General features: G+C 52.1%; 6 protein-coding genes across 6 annotated transcripts; 3 read left to right on the top strand and 3 right to left on the bottom strand.

The window, feature by feature from the left end:
- Positions 1–1,211: 1,211 nt before the first annotated feature.
- Positions 1,212–3,872, top strand: JN550_003878 (uncharacterized protein; the record flags this gene model as incomplete). Its single annotated transcript, XM_049315330.1, has 5 exons — positions 1,212–1,461; positions 1,522–2,717; positions 2,774–2,858; positions 2,913–3,614; positions 3,682–3,872. 5 exons carry the CDS (start codon positions 1,212–1,214, stop codon positions 3,870–3,872), a joined length of 2,424 nt encoding a protein of 807 aa, XP_049173900.1.
- A 403-nt stretch (positions 3,873–4,275) lies between these two features.
- JN550_003879 (uncharacterized protein) lies at positions 4,276–5,542 on the bottom strand (the record flags this gene model as incomplete). The annotated part of the gene is made up of 4 exons (XM_049315331.1): positions 4,276–4,343; positions 4,398–4,429; positions 4,481–5,174; positions 5,278–5,542. The coding sequence occupies 4 exons, from the start codon at positions 5,540–5,542 to the stop codon at positions 4,276–4,278; spliced, it is 1,059 nt and encodes a 352-aa protein (XP_049173901.1).
- Positions 5,543–7,544: 2,002 nt separating this feature from the next.
- On the bottom strand, positions 7,545–8,802 carry JN550_003880 (uncharacterized protein; the record flags this gene model as incomplete). The annotated part of the gene is made up of 2 exons (XM_049315332.1): positions 7,545–8,410; positions 8,574–8,802. The coding sequence occupies 2 exons, from the start codon at positions 8,800–8,802 to the stop codon at positions 7,545–7,547; spliced, it is 1,095 nt and encodes a 364-aa protein (XP_049173902.1).
- A 1,689-nt stretch (positions 8,803–10,491) lies between these two features.
- Positions 10,492–11,511, top strand: JN550_003881 (uncharacterized protein; the record flags this gene model as incomplete). The annotated part of the gene is made up of 1 exon (XM_049315335.1): positions 10,492–11,511. The coding sequence occupies one exon, from the start codon at positions 10,492–10,494 to the stop codon at positions 11,509–11,511; it is 1,020 nt and encodes a 339-aa protein (XP_049173903.1).
- Positions 11,512–12,191: 680 nt separating this feature from the next.
- Positions 12,192–12,827, bottom strand: JN550_003882 (uncharacterized protein; the record flags this gene model as incomplete). The annotated part of the gene is made up of 1 exon (XM_049315336.1): positions 12,192–12,827. One exon carries the CDS (start codon positions 12,825–12,827, stop codon positions 12,192–12,194), a length of 636 nt encoding a protein of 211 aa, XP_049173904.1.
- Positions 12,828–15,569: 2,742 nt separating this feature from the next.
- On the top strand, positions 15,570–16,457 carry JN550_003883 (uncharacterized protein; the record flags this gene model as incomplete). Its single annotated transcript, XM_049315337.1, has 3 exons — positions 15,570–15,708; positions 15,811–16,139; positions 16,224–16,457. The coding sequence occupies 3 exons, from the start codon at positions 15,570–15,572 to the stop codon at positions 16,455–16,457; spliced, it is 702 nt and encodes a 233-aa protein (XP_049173905.1).
- Between the last annotated feature and the right edge of the window lie 307 nt (positions 16,458–16,764).

Consider the following 16,764-nt stretch of genomic DNA (forward strand, 5'->3'; position numbering starts at 1 on the left):
CCCCCCCCCAAAAAAAATTTTTTTTTGAGAGAGACAATTGCTAAGTTCGATGCTTCATCGAACGTGTGGTCTCGATTCACTGACAGAATCGTCATCTCGTAGCGGGCTATCAGGTTCAGAACGAGGAATAGCCAAGGTGCTTTATATCACAAATACTATGTGGAATAGCCTGCACAATGCAGATGAACAACTTCATGACTCTTGCGTGACGGCCCTTGTCAGGCGAGTGCCTTCTAGGCTTTTATACAAATTTCGTTCGCAGAAATAGCCGGTCTCAAGGTGGCAGGTGGTCTCGTGAGCTAAAATTGACCAGAGGCAGAATATAATAGGTATAGCAGCATAAACTAGTGCTGATTGATTCATCATAGCAGGTATGCAGGGACCTGAATAAGGAAGAACGAATCGTGCTTGACATTCATGAGCCCTCGGTTGCACGTGGGTTAACGGTCCACCAGCCCGATACTGTCGGTTGTAAATCTCGCTACCGAACGATAAGGGTCGCGTCAGCCTCAGTCACCGATGCCCGAATGGGCGCTAGGAAAGTAGCCATCTATGTCGACAATTGATTGGCAAGCCTGCGGACGGATCTGAAGATCGTTATCATGTTGATTTAAGGTTCTTAACCTTAACTCATGCATAGCTGGTATTGGGTCCATTGAAACTCCCATTTCCCAACCGAGTGATGAACATCCAAATAATACTGCATCAACCCCCGATCGCGCGAAAATGCATCCCAATTCGCAGCCTCTTCTCGCGTCTGGATTTGTCGTGCTCAAGTCTGCTTGGCATCCCCGAACACGTGGGCCCACCCGGTGCCGTGGTTGGCCTGCGGGATCCCACTGCTCAGGGTGGATCCCGGGCGATATAGACGGATCCTTGTCAGGGGAATGATCCAGCCCAGACTGTCGGTCCCAGAAACGGCAGCCCACCTCAGGAAACTCTGCAAGGCTCGCCCACCTGTCGAGAGGGAGAAAAAGCATACATCCATGCTGGTGTGAGACATCAGCTGACTTTTGAATCATATCGCGCAAAAAGTGCTGCATTCGAAGTTTCTGAGAGGTGGTGCTGTCGCGGGGACGTCTACAAAGCAAATCTGGGTGCCATACTTCGAACTAGGCGATACCAGGAGCTTGGTTCACATCGTCAGCACCAAGCGCGCGCACAGTCACACCAAAGCAAGGCCTGCGACCAGGCCTGCGGTTAAGCCCAAAATGGCGGTGGACGCTGAAGATCTCATCGTTCAACCTTTTAAAGAATTAGTTGAGCGTGGGAAGGAAGCTGTCAGGAATGCACAAGATGCACAAGATGACGAGGCCGACCTCGGCATCGTCAACCAGATGCTCAAATCTGCGAGCAGCGTCGTTAAAGAAGGTGAACGAGCGCTTCAAAGACTTCAACCACTGTGGACATCGCAGGTCGAGAAGCATGGCCAGGCCTTCCTAGACGCCATCAATGACAGTGGTAGGCATCCCATTCCCAATGCAAGGCATAATCACAGGTCAGATATTGACAGATGACCAGAAGTCATATCAGAAAGTCGGGTAGCCCTGGATGATCTGTTGTACGATTTCGATGACTTCATTGAGGTGGAAACTTTTGACGCAGAGAGGTTTTCCGACATTCAGAGTGCCGCCAAGTCCTTTGGTCGAACAGTCATTGAGACTATTAAGCGGCTGCGCATCGAGAAGTCTGATGCTACAGCACGACCCGCAACACCAGCAGACTCCCGGCCTGAGCAGCCTCTCTTTCCTCCTCTACCTCCGCTCCCGCCATTACCGCAGAAATCTTCTATCTCTCGGCCACCAACATCACATACAGTTCGAGAAGCAGACGAATTTGCGGTTCATCCATTACGGTCTACCCAGCACTCACTTAAGAGAGGCCCCAGTAGCCGTAGTGAGATTTCAGCCAAGAATGCCGTGAGGAGGTCTGTAGCTTCCGACGCCTCTAGCTTTGAAATCCGCTCTGCAAGAAGGTTGAATCTCCAGCAAATAGTTCAACCAGACACAGAGGCTGTGACTCATGCTTCCAGGCGGCCCTCCAGTCCCGAGGTTCTCGGAGCTGAGTTCGCCAATGTCCACCTCTCGAACGGGACCTCATCGCCTATAAATGGCAACGGGGAGATACAGCCGCTTCAGCTACTCGGCACTGCTCCACGAACCACGGCATGGGTTCACGAACAAGCTACATCAACCCGGCCACGGTCCGTGAGAGATTCGATCCCTGAAGAAATGCCCATGCCATCCAATGCTAGCAGCAGGTATACTGTTAGAAGTTCGGATCGCGACAGCTTGATCTTCGATGCCCCGACAAGTCCAACTACGGCAAGGACTTCTGTATTTAGTACTAATGAGTCGTTTTATAAGCACATGCCGTCCCTACCTCCACTTCCGGACTCTGCACTGCGCCTCAATTTACATCCTCCGGCACGGCTTGAGACGCCGATGGAAACGCCGCGAACGCCACGTGAGCCAGAAATACGATCCCCCACAGCTGAACAAACCTTCGACAGCGGACTAATTCTAGCCGACGAGGCTCCAGGAGGCAACAGAGTCGCAGCTAATGACGACTCTGCTCAACCAATCTGGTATTCCCGGAAGGTGAACTGCGAGATCGGACCGCGAAGCAGTCTTTTTAGCATGGGTGGCTTCTGCAAAGGGGCGCACCTCTTTGCTGAGGGAGGAATGGAGGCTGGGACAAAGTCTTCGTATGATTATGTGAGCTTGCACAGCTGATTCTGTAGGTTACATCTGTGAGCTGACAAATTCTCAAGATGAGCAAAACATACGAGGCTTGTTGTGTCGATTGCCAATACAGTCAAGATATGTCCAAGTTACTGGCGGATGCGAAGAAAGACAGTAGGTTCTCCTTGACTGGTAAATCTTCTGCTTATATTAACGATGCGTTTTCAGAGAAGGCAAACTTCCTCACGCACGGAGTCCGCTACAGACTTCGATACCTATACAAGAGCCACGTGTTTACCAATACCCCCGGCGTTAAGAATTATGGCTGTCTTTTTTGCTCGCAGGACGGGCATACGACGCGAGAGGGCGATGCCACTGTGTTTGGCTCTCTTGATAGTCTGTTCGCTCACTTAGCACGCCACCCACAGCCACTACAACCCGTGGCCGGCATCAAGGTCTTATATGGTACGGAGGAGAATCTTACTGATGAGGACCTCCAAGAATATGACTTGTACTTTCCAAATTCCCCGCTTCCAAGCAACATTCCCGACGACGAGACAGTGAGGCTAGCCCGTCTACCCGTCGCTCGCGCCACCAAGTCCCACGACATCGGTGAGGAAGAGGTGGAACTGGTAGGGCCAGGAGGCAAGAAAGAGCGTCCACTGCCATTCCTTGCCGGTGGGCGGATCATTGGTCTCGAGTTCCTCGAAAAGTGGGAGAGCAAGTACTGCATCGGGTGGCACGATGGGGTGCGCGGTTACTTTCCCAGCAAGATTGTCGAGCTCGAGGCCCCAGCCCGGGGTGAAGTAAGACTACCAGGCATGAACGGTGATGGGGTCACTGTCAAAGCACGTTGGAAGTGGGCGCCAAAAGACTCGACTATGGGGTGGCTAAATTTCAAGGCCGGTGATACGATCAGTAATGTTAGCTGTAAGGTTTCCCTATTTAAGCCCTCTCGTAACTATATCATGGACACAATCACTAATGGTTTGTACAGGGACATTCCAAGACCAGTGGTGCTGGTCCGGCATGACTAAGAACGGCAAGGTCGGCTTTTTCCCACAGTCGCACATCAAGCCAGAGTCAATCCGTGAGGCGCTCAGCAACAACTCTTCGGCAGCCAGCATCAAGTCGGGAAACACCACAAAAACGAAGAAAACCACACGTTTGTTTAGTATCAAAAGATAATCCACCGGTAAGTACAGGCGCCATGCGCGCCTTGTATCCACCGAGATATCCAGGGGAAGGTCATTTCTAAGGATCCCTGAGAGGCGCATAGAGAAAGGGGATTCGGCGTCACTCGCCACTTTGAAACGGGTTGAATTAAATTTTCACTGTTTAGGGCCACCTTACCTAGATCGCTGGCGAATCTCCTACCATAGATGAAAGCGATAAGGATTTGAGGAACACGTCGGCGTCTGAAGCGTCTTAATATCTAACGTCTTGGACACCGATCAACATTCAATAGTTCATTACGGGCTACTTCTACTGACGATTGCATAATCGAGGAACGGTTTTGAGCAGTCGAAGTGTGATTATAATTATACTTTAAAGCTATTGTGTCTCCAAAAACAGGTCAAAACATCATCTATCACCAATAAGTGGCATACGATGAGTTACCAGACACTAATTTTGCGAACTCTTTGCCAATGATCTCGTCTACAAGTTTGTTAGTACTGCCGTAGCATAGCAGTGTACCAAACTGGTGCTTACCTGTTCTTTCTGATGGGTGTAGCTCGTCATACCTGTGGTTACGTTAGTGGATTAGATGGGCGGATTTTCTCGAAGATACTTACCACAAGAATGAAGAAAGTGGGTTTTCAGAGGTTATGCAATTTGAACCGTCCAGAGCACAGTGGTTATAGAACCCGGTAACATTAGCTGGGGCGTCTAGGTACTTCTCGGGCTCACTGCGGATGTCAAGGATGAGCTGATGCACGTTGAAGATGGCCACCGAGGCGTCGGGCCACCTTGATTTGATTTTCACTTGTACTGGCACACCATAGTCAAACATCGTGTTCACGCTAGTTGTGTACTCCTTCATCTTTTGCTCGTACTCGGTCATATTGTAGGTTGTCTTATCAGTCCAGTAGTGGTCGTCGCCAACTCCCGAATTTTGCGGAGCTGCGTAGAGGGGCGAGTATTCCAGGGGAGCCTCATTCAAGAGCACGAAGTGGCGGCCTCCAGTCTTGTAGATGGCATCGAAAACATCCCAAATACACTCGACAAAGTTCGTGATGGTCAATCCAGATTTCTGGGAGTCTGTGAGGAAAGCATTTGTCCCCAGATCATTGGTCCCAATCCAGAGAGCGTAGACGGTGTTGTCAGACTGTCGGTTCGGATAGAACGTGTTAGTGCCCGCAGCAGGGTCGACATATGCTACGTCCTCTAGGAAAGAGGGTATTTCGTCCTCCAGAACCGACGGGAAGCTGCGGTTGATTCCAGCGAGATAGCGAGAAAAGATTTCGTTGGAACAGAAAGCGCCGCTCACTAGGTTGAGATTTTGTTTAGTCTCTGTGGAAGAGCAGCCAGACCATGGCCTAAGAGCAACCCTCAGGCAACATCGTCTGATGGAGGGGGGCTATGTTCATACCGGCATAATCATAGTACTTTGCGCCCAACAGCTGTGTAGCAAAATGGCCCCAGGCATAGCCTCCGCTCGCAGTGAAGTTTGAGCCGGCTGTATTGGTAGCCGGTGGCGGTGCGCTGCCGTTGTTGGCGAAGTACGCAGACAATCGGCCCTCATCAGTGTAGCTGTCACCGAATGATACGACGTTGTCGACACTTTTCAGTTGACTCTTGCCACAAGACGTAGCAACAACAGCAGCAGCCGTCGCAAGCAATTGAAGGAGAAGCATATTGGTCACTGGAGATGCCTAAAGGGTACAGAAGGAAACCGAGGCTACGCAAAACACTCTTTCATATAGGTCGCGCTGGCTAGGCTATCTACTTATTTCGCGAGTCCGGTGGACCTGCTACATTCATCCGGAAGCGAGGACGACCAGGGCAAGGTGCTGGTGGGTATGAATCTGTAGTAGCAGTCATTGGCTAATTGTGAGGGGTATCAACACTCATCATAGTTAAAACCCAGGAATACTGACGTGCCGTGTCGGGAAGACGGGAGTCAACCCCCAAAAGATCCATTGACTAATAGGAAAGCGGGAAAGTGGAAATGCTCGTGTAAGTCGGCATGCATTGTGGTTGGAGGAGCTTCAAGAGCCGTGGGCAGAATGCAACCTGGGGGTCGAGAACATCGGGGTAATGTGGAGAAATTGGAGAACCCAAACCCCAGACATGCATCACCCCATGCCCAAGCCGTGTCGTCATGATAGGGAGTTACAACTAACGGTGAGGACGACAGTAGTTGTATGCAGCCTAGCAAGGCCCGCAAAGCTTGTCTGGCGTGAAGGTGGCTGGGTGAAGGAGGGACACAAGAGAGACTTGCAACGAAAGTAAGGGTGCTCATATCCGTCAGCCCGAGGAGGCCAGTTCCGAGCACAAGGCGCAGGTCGCTATCAGTTCATGCTAATTCGGCAGCAGGAACTAAGTAAGCATGCTACCTTGGCTGCGAAGCTGGTCATCTTACTTCCGCTTTCTTCCAGAACTGCAACCCAGCCCAGGCTTTGTTCAACTTCAAGTTTCCAAGAAACTTGGATGTTGAAGCGGCCAGTGCGCGAAGCTGTCTTTGGCCGCAGCTGGCTGCCTACTGTCCCGCCTGGAGCCCTAGCTTGGTTCACCGCCCGGCAAAAACTGCCCACCGCCCCCAAAAGCCGGCAGAATCGCCACCGCCTTGGGCGCGCACCATATCAATTCTCGCAGGCTGCCGTGAACTGCGTTTGCTTTTCCTTTCTCTCCTCAGTCTTAGGTGAGTTACCGAACCCGACCCATACTGCCAATCGTGAATTCTAACCCCTCCCAGTGCACGGGCGTTACGTATATCAGTGAGGATTCGTCCGAGATTACGTTTTTGCTAGTTGAAAACTATAACATGACCACTTCTATTTGGGCAATGCCTGGGTAGAGAATTTTTGGCATACTCATCTCGTAAGAGAATTCCTTTTTTTTTCATCACTTTGGGTCCCTTGCGGATCGGAGCGAAGAAGAAATTTCAACAGCCGCAGCTAGCACCTGCCTCGCCTCGATGGGTAGCACATGCATGTGAAGGGTCGTAGACGGCACGCACTTTCTACGGACCCCGCGTTAACGACGACAGCGCTGTATGTTGACGCGTGCAATGCAAACGGACTGTTTATGGGACTTCGGCAAAGGTTGGCATGTCATAAATCCACTCTCATGTGTACCGCGACCAGGCGCGCGACGCGAATGGACACGCGACCTTTCCGCATGCAGCAAAAACGACGATTCCCTCGGTGTTTTCGTCAGCAAACGCGACTGGCGGACTCTGTTCAGCCCTACTAGTAGATCCATGACGCACATCGACGTGTCGTGGTTCATAGATGGTGAATTCACCGGCGTTACTCGGCCTTGAAGAAGAGCGCTTGGGCATCACAACATGTGAACAACCGCTAAGTTGGTATCAATGTGCTGATCTGCCCCGCGACTACGCCGCCACGACAGGAGCGCCTCGCTCAGAAGGAGCTGCCACGATCACTGTACAACATTCACTTCGGCACGACGTGACACAAATCAACGTGGAAAATCTTATTTATCAAGTTCAGATACTCGGTTGCGTTACGCGCTCACCCCAAAATTCAACCCTTAACGAGCCTTCCCCCAAAGGCACGGCACTGTCTGGACACATTCTTACATCGGGGAAATCAGCCCCATCAACTCTAATAATAAGATGATGACCACTGGTACTGAGATACCAAGGGCATACCAAAGCACATTGGCAAATGCTTAGAGGCACTGCGAGTAGTAGTCGTTCGAATAGGAGCATGACGAACCGCTTGCGCAGGTCGTACATCCGCTGTACCCTGAACCTCCACATTGTCCGTACCTGGCTACCGTGCAACCGCCGCTTCCGCCGCCCGCGGTTGTTGTGGTTGAAGGTGCCTTCGTAGTAGTTGTTGCTAGAGTCGTGGTCGTGGGTGTTCCGCCACCGCTACCCCAAGCGTTCAGCGCAGATGTGTAAGCTGGTTTCTTAGCCAGTGCCGAGTTCCACGGCAAAGGCGCACCGCCGGAGATCCAGGTGTACTTGTCAGCAACTCCCCATTGAGTGATGCCAACACACTTCGAGACTGCCTTGCAAGCATTGACAACGCTTGCGTAGTCCTTCGCCTGCTGCTCGAGGGTTGAAGATGTCCCTGGGGCCGGAGTGTTGATATCAAGCTCAGTGTATGCTACCTCAACGTTCAGGGCAGCGAAAGCGTTCAGGTTGCTAATGAGATTCGCCTGATTGACGTTCCCGACAGACATGTGGCCTTGCAAACCCATGCCATCAACTCTCGCACCATATGCCCTAATCGTCTTGATAAGGTTCTGCGCACCAGTAGACTTGGACCCGGGAACATCGCAGTTGTAGTCATTGTAGTACAGCTTGGCAGATGGGTCGACCGTGGCGGCATGTGCGAAGGCAATGGGGATGAATGCCGGTCCGATGGCCTTGTACCAAGCGGAGTCAGTCCGATACCCTCCATTCTCGGCCAGGGCTTCGTTGACGACATCCCAGGCGTAGCACTTGCCCTTGAAGTGTGTCATGACGTTGGTGATATGGTTCTTCATGATCGAAATCATCGTCGCATTGTCGAAGTTGCCGTTGGTGACTAAAGAACCTGTCAGAATCGCAGTCGGACTCGGATTACAAGTATCGAGACTCACCCCATGATGGTAGTTGGCTGTGCCATACCAAGGTATGACAGCGCATGGATTGCCCCGTGCTTGCTGCTTGGGAAACGATTTTATCAGCATTTCCGTAAGAGAACGAACCCCGGGAAGGCTCTGTGGCGTCGAATTTCATCTCATTCTCGCAGGTGAATGACCCGAAATCCTGGCTGTTCGTCCCAATGGCCTTTGCAGAGGCATCGTTCAACACGTTCGGGTTGATAGCAGTCCCCCAGTACAGTTTACCGGCAGCCTTCGCGCGAGACGAGAGGCCGTCTGCAGACACAAGGCCTGATACAAGCGAGAACACGCAGATATCCCGAACGGAAACCATGGTGGACACGTCAATAAGGAGAAGGGTTGCGGACAAGGGAACCGCAGTTACTATCTGTGCGGGTAGCACTGATTATATAAGGTCAAGGAGAAGCTTACCGTGAAGATGCCTCCTGATTCCAACCTAAAAGTAGGCAAGACCGCATAGGACTATTGGCGGTGCGGCCATTGTAAATACTACCTTGCCTGGCAGGATCGTTTGTCATAGTGTGTGCTCACCGGACAAGTAGAGGTCCGCCAATCGTCATGAGCAACGGGTCGCCTTATCTGAGTTTTCATGATTCACGTGGGATATACTCTTAAGCCTTTGGGAGCCCACCACTAGGTCTCAGCTCGGAAGTTGTCCTCACAGGGCTCAGCGTGTGCCCTAGAAACCTAGGCGCACCTATGGCTGCGTAGATACCGTCAAAATAGCAAGCGTTGATGATATCTCGTGGCCACGGCATGGCAAGATATTTCCCCTGGCCCGTGGATTCCGTAGCATTGAAAATTGTGGCCCTTGCCAATGTCGATCCCGAAACGGAGCTGCGGAGGCAGCAGCCCGGAGCTGGCGCCCACCTCCGGAACGCGGACGGCATAGTGCGATCCCAATGACCAGGTAGGGGTTGCCGCTGTCGCCACTCGGTGTAACATCATTGAGACGAGGTTCCGCGATTCCGCAAACAGTGCAATAAAGGTCGACCTTCTCTGGAGCGCAAGATATGCCTGACCACGGCGAACACGCCAAGTCTCCGGATTAATGTCCTGGTTACCTTGAATAGGAAGTTTCAAAATTCAATAGTAGCAATACGCACCGTCCAGCATAACATGGTACGACATCTGTTGGGATCATTCTTGCCATGAGAGATGCCGTATTCCGTGCAGACTCTAGTGAAGGCAGCGAGCTAGGCACTCTCCCTAGACCTGCCGTTTAAACGAGCCATTCTCGCTCCCACCATGGAGAAGAGGCCAGAAAAGAAGATTGTCCGTCAAATCGATGGCCGGAGCGCGCTTGTTGCTTCAAGTCTTTTGTTTTCACTTCATCGTTCGGCCACATCTACACAGACCCGCACCAGAGAACAAGGGTCGTAGGCATGGTGCTTGAGACAACTTCTCCGACGGCCTCTACATTGGTATTTTTCCCACGTCTCCTTCCCGCACTCCTGCAATGAATTAACGGCTAGCTTTTCATGGCCCATGTCTCTGGGGAAGACGGCGTTGATTGCACCGATCACGCAGTCTACCGTTAGTGCCGTCTGAGGGCAATGGGGGATGGTAGGGGTGGGGCTCAAGGACACCCGACTGCCGGCGCTTCGGACGTCTTCCGACGGAACAGGAGTCGACGACTTGGGCTGCCTCTCTTCCAATGTCGCGACTCCGATCAAACCAGTAATAAGCGCCCTCGGTGGCCCTGAGTGGATCCTATCGTCAGATGATATGAGCCGATCAACGATTGGAATAAGTGCGGACCCGATAACCGTCTCCGCCCAATGCTCCCGTGCCACCTCCGAATCTACGGGGTCAGTACAGTGGCGATAACTTGAACGTCAAATGGTTAACGGTTTCCATTTCTTGAGCTGGTTGATATAAAGATTGCTACACGTTGGAGTTGGTGGTCAGATCAATCATATTGCTAGCCATTTCCTTATAGGAACCGTACCCAGCCATCAGCTTGTAAAACCTGTTGTCGCCTTACCACTCATTACACATAATGGCCGGCATCGTACCAAAGCCTTCGGGCCCGAACAAGCTCTTCAATAACCCCGGCCAAAAGTTTGGGGATTTTAGGGACGATATCCTGAGGGATGGATATGTTGTTGTCAAAGGCGCTGTCCCACGAGAGCGTGCAGAGAAGTACGCCGAAGAAATGTACAGCTACTTAGAGAACTTCAAAGGCGGCCTAGGATTCAAGCGTTTCGATCCCTCAACGCATACGGAGCAATACTTACCAGTCATCAACGAGAAGGGCATGTGCTCAGGCTACGGGGTCAACCACGAAACATTCACATGGGACATTCGCTGCGAGCCTGGTGTCGTCGATGCCTTCGCCAAGGTGTTTGACACTGAGGACTTGATCGTATCATTCGATGCTGTCAACTTTGCTCTACCAAACCGAAAGGATACCAAGGAGAACAAACCCTGGCCGCACCAGGATCAAGACCCTGAGAAGCCTGGCTTTAGGTGCCTGCAGGGCATCGTCAACCTCCTACCAAACGGCCCCAAGGACGGTGGTCTGATTGTTTGCAAGGGTGCACACCACCTTTCCGAACAGTTCCACGAGGAGTTCCGCGACGAGCCCGACAAGGTCTGGGCATGGACGAAGGAGTGGTATGGCTTCAGCGACAGGGGCATGAGGTGGCTTGCAGACAAGGGAATGGAATGGGTCAAGGTCGAGTGTGAACCGGGCGACTTGCTGCTCTGGGACTCACGAACTCCTCATTACAACCTTAGCCCTACCGGAGACAGGCCACGATTCGCTACATACACTTGCTACATGCCTGCCGCAGATGCCACTCAAGAAGATCTGCTGCGCAAGAAGGAGGCCTTCGAGAAGCAGCTCGGCACCACACACTGGCCCAACGCAGCCCACGTTCGCGATGTTAGCCAGCCGTTGATGCGGAAAGATGGCACGCCTTGCCCGTACAATGATGACAAGCCCCGACAGCCGATCAAGCTGGATGAGAGGGGAATGAAGCTCACAGGCATTTCTTATATTACCGCGAGCGCTTAGTGGAGTAAGTAAGTGCCTCGGGATGTTTGAACAGTGTATGTAGCAAATTGATATCAATGTCGATCCGTTCTACTATAGAAAGTTTTGCAACATGAACTTCATCTGTGATGCAGTAACTCGTTCATCGAAACTTTGGCGACGGCTCCTTGTGATCTACTTGCTCATTTGGCAGTGGCTCACACGGTCCTGATCCCTGGTCCAACATTAGCGACACGTATAGTTTGGGCAATATCGATGACTTACGTAGACCGTTCGGGGGAAAGCCGACTTCACTTGGTATAGAGCCTCATGCGGCAATCATGTCTGCCAATAACCAACTGCCGTGTGCCCCGAGATAGCTTGGTAAAAGAGATGCGACCTTTTCAGTGAAGTTGCCCACAGCGTTCGTTTGGAGTCATCCAGAATCTCCAACAAGGGACATATCTTGAACGGCTTTCGACAAGCCGCCTAAGTCCTTTTCCCCAGGCCGGCGCCAGTGGATTGTAGTGCTTGTGAAAATCGGGTAGAAGTCTTTGTCGTCAGGAAATACTGCTTTGTCGCAGCACTCATCTAGTTGCCGCATTTTGGCCCATTCAGAGGCTTCAGCAGTTGCATAACTATAGTGTGTCAGTCACTGGCTACAATTATAGGAGGGTAAAGGCCAGGCGCATCGTTCGCGCCTTACCAGTTCAGGGGGCTACCTACTCTTCCCAAACGTCATATCCAGTCCCGATGAATATCGCTGGTATGGCCTTCTCGATGGCGGCTGAGTATATGTCTCTGTACAGATGTACTCCAAATAAAATGGAATCCTCCGATACCTCGTCAAAGCCTGATGGAGAATCGACAACTTCGAAACCGAGGGTTTGGAGGAATTTCTTGTCAGCGTTGGTGAAGCAGGGCTCCTGAAATATGCAGCGTATCTTGATCTTATCGGATGCCTCCAGCCGCTTGACAATTGTAATAAAGGCGGCGAGTTGAACGTGACTTCGCCGGCGAATTTGCCATGATCCGTCTTCTGGGTCGAAAGAACCGAGGCCCAGGCATATTGCCTTCGTAGGACGCGACGAGCATTCTTTTGATGACAGAAGCTCTTGCAGACGGCGGCAGCATTCAGACTCAGCCCATTGACGAGAGAATTTCTCATGGTCCAACTGGATCTCTTGAAGTGAAAGGTGCGTGGATGCCCTTGCCTGTGGTGAAGGTTTCGTGACTGGGACCGTGGCACTGGCCAATGGGACGGCTTTCCTCTTCCCAGTTTGGCGGTGCCGTTTGCTCGTAACAAACGTCCAGGATTCCTCCTCACCTTTCGGTGATGAATCGCCTGACCGTTCCATAGCCCGTGTTTCTGCGGATGACTGTTTCTACCATAGATTCCCTAAGCATGGGAGCCCTAAACTCACCGCGCCTTGATCAACTACTGCGACCAAGGCGAGCTTCCCACTCCCCCCAAAGATGGTCTACGCTTTTTACCTCTCAGTCAACAGCAAGTGCCCCTCCCTCTCAAATGCAGTGCACGCAGAGCTCTTCACTAATGTTTGAGTCGACTCCGCAGATGATTACTCAAGCGCAACTGGCTGGTTTGTGGTCATAGAATTCGCGGTGCAAGGGTACTCCACACTATTAAGCTTTGTTCCAAAGCGCCGATGATTTCCCGCATACGCCGCCAGACTTGTAACAATGGGAACACCGCGGACCGTTGCGACCCCATGGCTTTTAAGTAGCGATGTCTGCCTATATCATGATGCTAATGGCTATAATTACTGACTACATTCGAAGATTGTAGCCCGTCTAAGGCCCTTATGTTGTGTGAGGTGAACTTGACGTCAGCCACCTGCACATTGGATACAGACTGACTGTAGCATCACGAGCCTCGCTAAAACGTTATACAAGCTGGATTGAAGACACCAAACAATATCTCGGAAGAACAATACACCATAAACCGTGTTACAAAGATGGATATTGGAGCCAATTACAGGCATGGACATGAGAGGAAATTTAGTGTTAGTTGCGGTATCACTACCACCAATTCATGCTGTCCAGTCACTTCAATGTACAACTTGAATGATTTGTCTGTGAACGAGACCTTGCCATATATTCAGAATGTTAAGATGCATTCAGACTACAGGTATAGTATACTGCCAAAGGCAGGATGAGTGCAGTAAGATTGGGTCGTCGGTTACTGTTTGCGAGCGCAACTGAACAGCGCAACCCAATAGCCAATGTAGGTAGGTAGGCCCTCAAGGTTGCCACAGTCCAATCATGGTCGTCTCCTACATAGATCGCGCTCCAATATTGTCGCAATCACCAAATCCTACCTTGATACCTTGCTTCATTTCCAAGTGGCCTACATAATACCGGTGACGCTATTGAAGATGTCGGCCCGTCGCGTAGTCCATATTTAGTTCCGTGCATCTTCAGCAGCTCCGAGTGAGGAGCGTGGTAATACGTAGTATGGGGCGAGCCTGCATCTGGAGGATAAAAATGGCAACTTCGCAGTGTGTCGTTGCAACCCCACCAAACCGACAAATGCCTATTTCAGCGCCTCGTGGTACCTTTCGACCAGACCAAATGCTGACAGCATAAACAGGCTTTTTGCACTAATTGTCAATTGTTTGCTTATGGTGATCGCCTGCAGAGGCATCAGTCTGAGTAGTCACGAAGTGCGGCAACCAAGCCCAACCTCTAAGATAGTCTGTCAAGTGCTCCTGTACGGTCGAGACAAGTGATGGACGAATCGGGAGGGATGAAGGCGTCGCGAACATCTGCGGGAGAGCCCGGTGGGCTGTCGCGATCCTTCGAGGTACCCGGCCCCCGGAAAAGACATACTAAAAGCCTGAAGTGCCATTTCAAGCGGCACAGGCAATTCTGGCAATGATCTGAGCTTGTTGGCCAGGACCCTGAGTCCACAACATGCCGGTAACAAACAAGCGCTCCGCTGCTACAGCCATCTTACATCACCAACAAACTTCGATCATCACATCGCGAGGCCACGCTGATAGGTTCGCCATAGCAGACAAGCGGATCAATCTTGAGATCGTCGTTCGACGCTTCATATCTTCAAGGCTGCTTGGATTTGGGGAAGCACCATCGCTAAGGGTGCAGCTGATGCAGGAGAAGCGCCCAAAAATAGCCCCCACCGAAGGGCCGTTGCGCAAACTAAGACTCGGCATGCTGGTGCCACCACTCTTCGAAATCCTTCGTCGCCCGGATGGGATTGGCAGATTTCAGCCCCGAATGCTCTCGCCGGCGCTTAGGTGCCTGCAGTGTGCCATGATCTCGCCATTCAGAGGGCCCGGGGGCCAAGCGATCCCTGCCCTGTAGCCCCCAGCCGTCCCCGCCGCCCATTGGCCAGATACCAGCGAATCACTCGCGATGTCACCTCTCGCCAGCGACTCGCCCAGCCAGGTAAGCGCCCGGTGATTGGCTCCACCAGATCGACGACAAGGGGATGCCAGGGTCGGGTCCATCTTGTGCAGGTCTTTGCACATGTACCAGGCCTTCTCACTGGTCCAGCCCGGCCAGAAATGCCGCCCGCGTTGATTACCCTGGGCCATCGCGAAGCGGGGATTATCCAGTCGTTGATATCGAGCATGCGAGTCCCATCTGGCCAGAGGGCCACGAAAAGGCCATGCATGCAGGGCGGCGGTTGGTTGGTAGCTCTCTAGCCCTCTCAAATAATACCCAATGCGCATCTCGCCATGCGACCTGTTCCCGTCCTCTTTAATTCTGCTGTCGTAATTCTATAGTCTTGGAAACAAGCTACACTTTTGGCCTCTCTACTCAAGGCTCCTTTGTCGTTGAGCTGTGGGACAGTATCTTTACAAATCTTGGCTGGCGCCATCTCTACCCAAGTCATCCCTGTGTGACCATATCCGGATTCTTACATACTCGAAGAGCTCGTTCCCGATAGGACCGCTCTGAGGTGGCTGACTGTTGAGTCGAAACGACGAAATCTACCAACACTAGACACAAGAGGAGTTCGAGGAGCCTGTGAGAGGCACACTGAACACGACCTGAGAATATTGGTCTTATTCTTTGGAAGCCGTCCTTTTCTCCACACCAACAAACCCGACAAAATGATGTCCTCTCTATTCTTGATTATAGCCGCGTCCACGCTGGCAGCCGCGCACACCATCATCACATACCCAGGCTGGAGAGGCGACAACCTGATATCGAACTCGACCTTCCCTTATGGCATGCAGTGGATGTATCCATGTAAGTAACAATTTCTTCTGAAGAGCTTCAAGTCCTCTCTTGGAGTTCCCTCTTGTGCCGGCCGTCTGCAAACAGGGACGTCTTGCTAACAAGACAACACAGGTGGCGGTATGCCCCTGACGACGAACAGGACCTACTGGCCAACAACCGGTGGTGCAGTCGCTTTCCAGCCGGGTTGGTTTCAGGGTCACTCGACGGCATTCCTCTATGTCAACCTGGGTATTGGCTCCGACGGACCGGACGGCGGCCCATTGAACATGTCGCTGCCCATGGTCCCGCCGTTCCAACTCCTTGGCCCATCCAACAACCCGTTTCCCGGCACAGTGTGCTTGCCCCAGGTACCGCTGCCCACCAACCTGACGGTCAAGGCTGGTGACAACGCCACCATCCAAGTCGTCGAGATTGCTCAGCATGGTGCTGCGCTGTTCTCGGTAAGCCACCATTCTCCCTCTCCCCGGGCATCAGGCGTCCACTAGGAAGAAAGTAGAATGCCAAGCTAACATACTGGCTGACAGTGTGTCGACATCATCTTCGTCGAGCCCGGCGACAGCCGTCTGGCCGAGGTCAACGAGACCAACTGCCTCAACAGCACCGAGCTCGGCTTCGCCGAACTCTACACCATCACTACCAAGGCCGTCGGCAGCACGGCGAACGCAACTCTGTCGAGCGCAACATCTCTCGTCCGCTCTAGCTCATCGTGGCTGGGCTACACACCACTGCTCCTCGGCGCTTTGTGGTTCCTCGCCTAAGACGATCCCAGAGCACATGCTGCTGGCGCAAGACCGTTGATACTGGAAAGGAAGGGTGGTGGGGGGTTAGTGTGACATAATCGGCCTTTTTAAACACTCTGTACATTGGCATCTCGACAGGCGTTTGTGGCGATTCTTGCGGGTATTCCCAACGGGATTTATTGGATTTTTGTTGATGGCTATTTGAAAGTGCCCCTGTCCGGTCTGTTTATACACGGCGCCGAGAAGAAAAACGGGCCAGCTGGTTTTCCCGCTTTCTGAGATAGGAAAGGGGGGCGAGGAGATGGAATCTGATGAGATCTTATAC

Source organism: Neoarthrinium moseri (assembly GCF_022829205.1).
Source record: "Neoarthrinium moseri strain CBS 164.80 chromosome Unknown scaffold10_Wmoseri_CBS_16480, whole genome shotgun sequence".
NCBI lineage: Eukaryota > Fungi > Ascomycota > Sordariomycetes > Amphisphaeriales > Apiosporaceae > Neoarthrinium > Neoarthrinium moseri.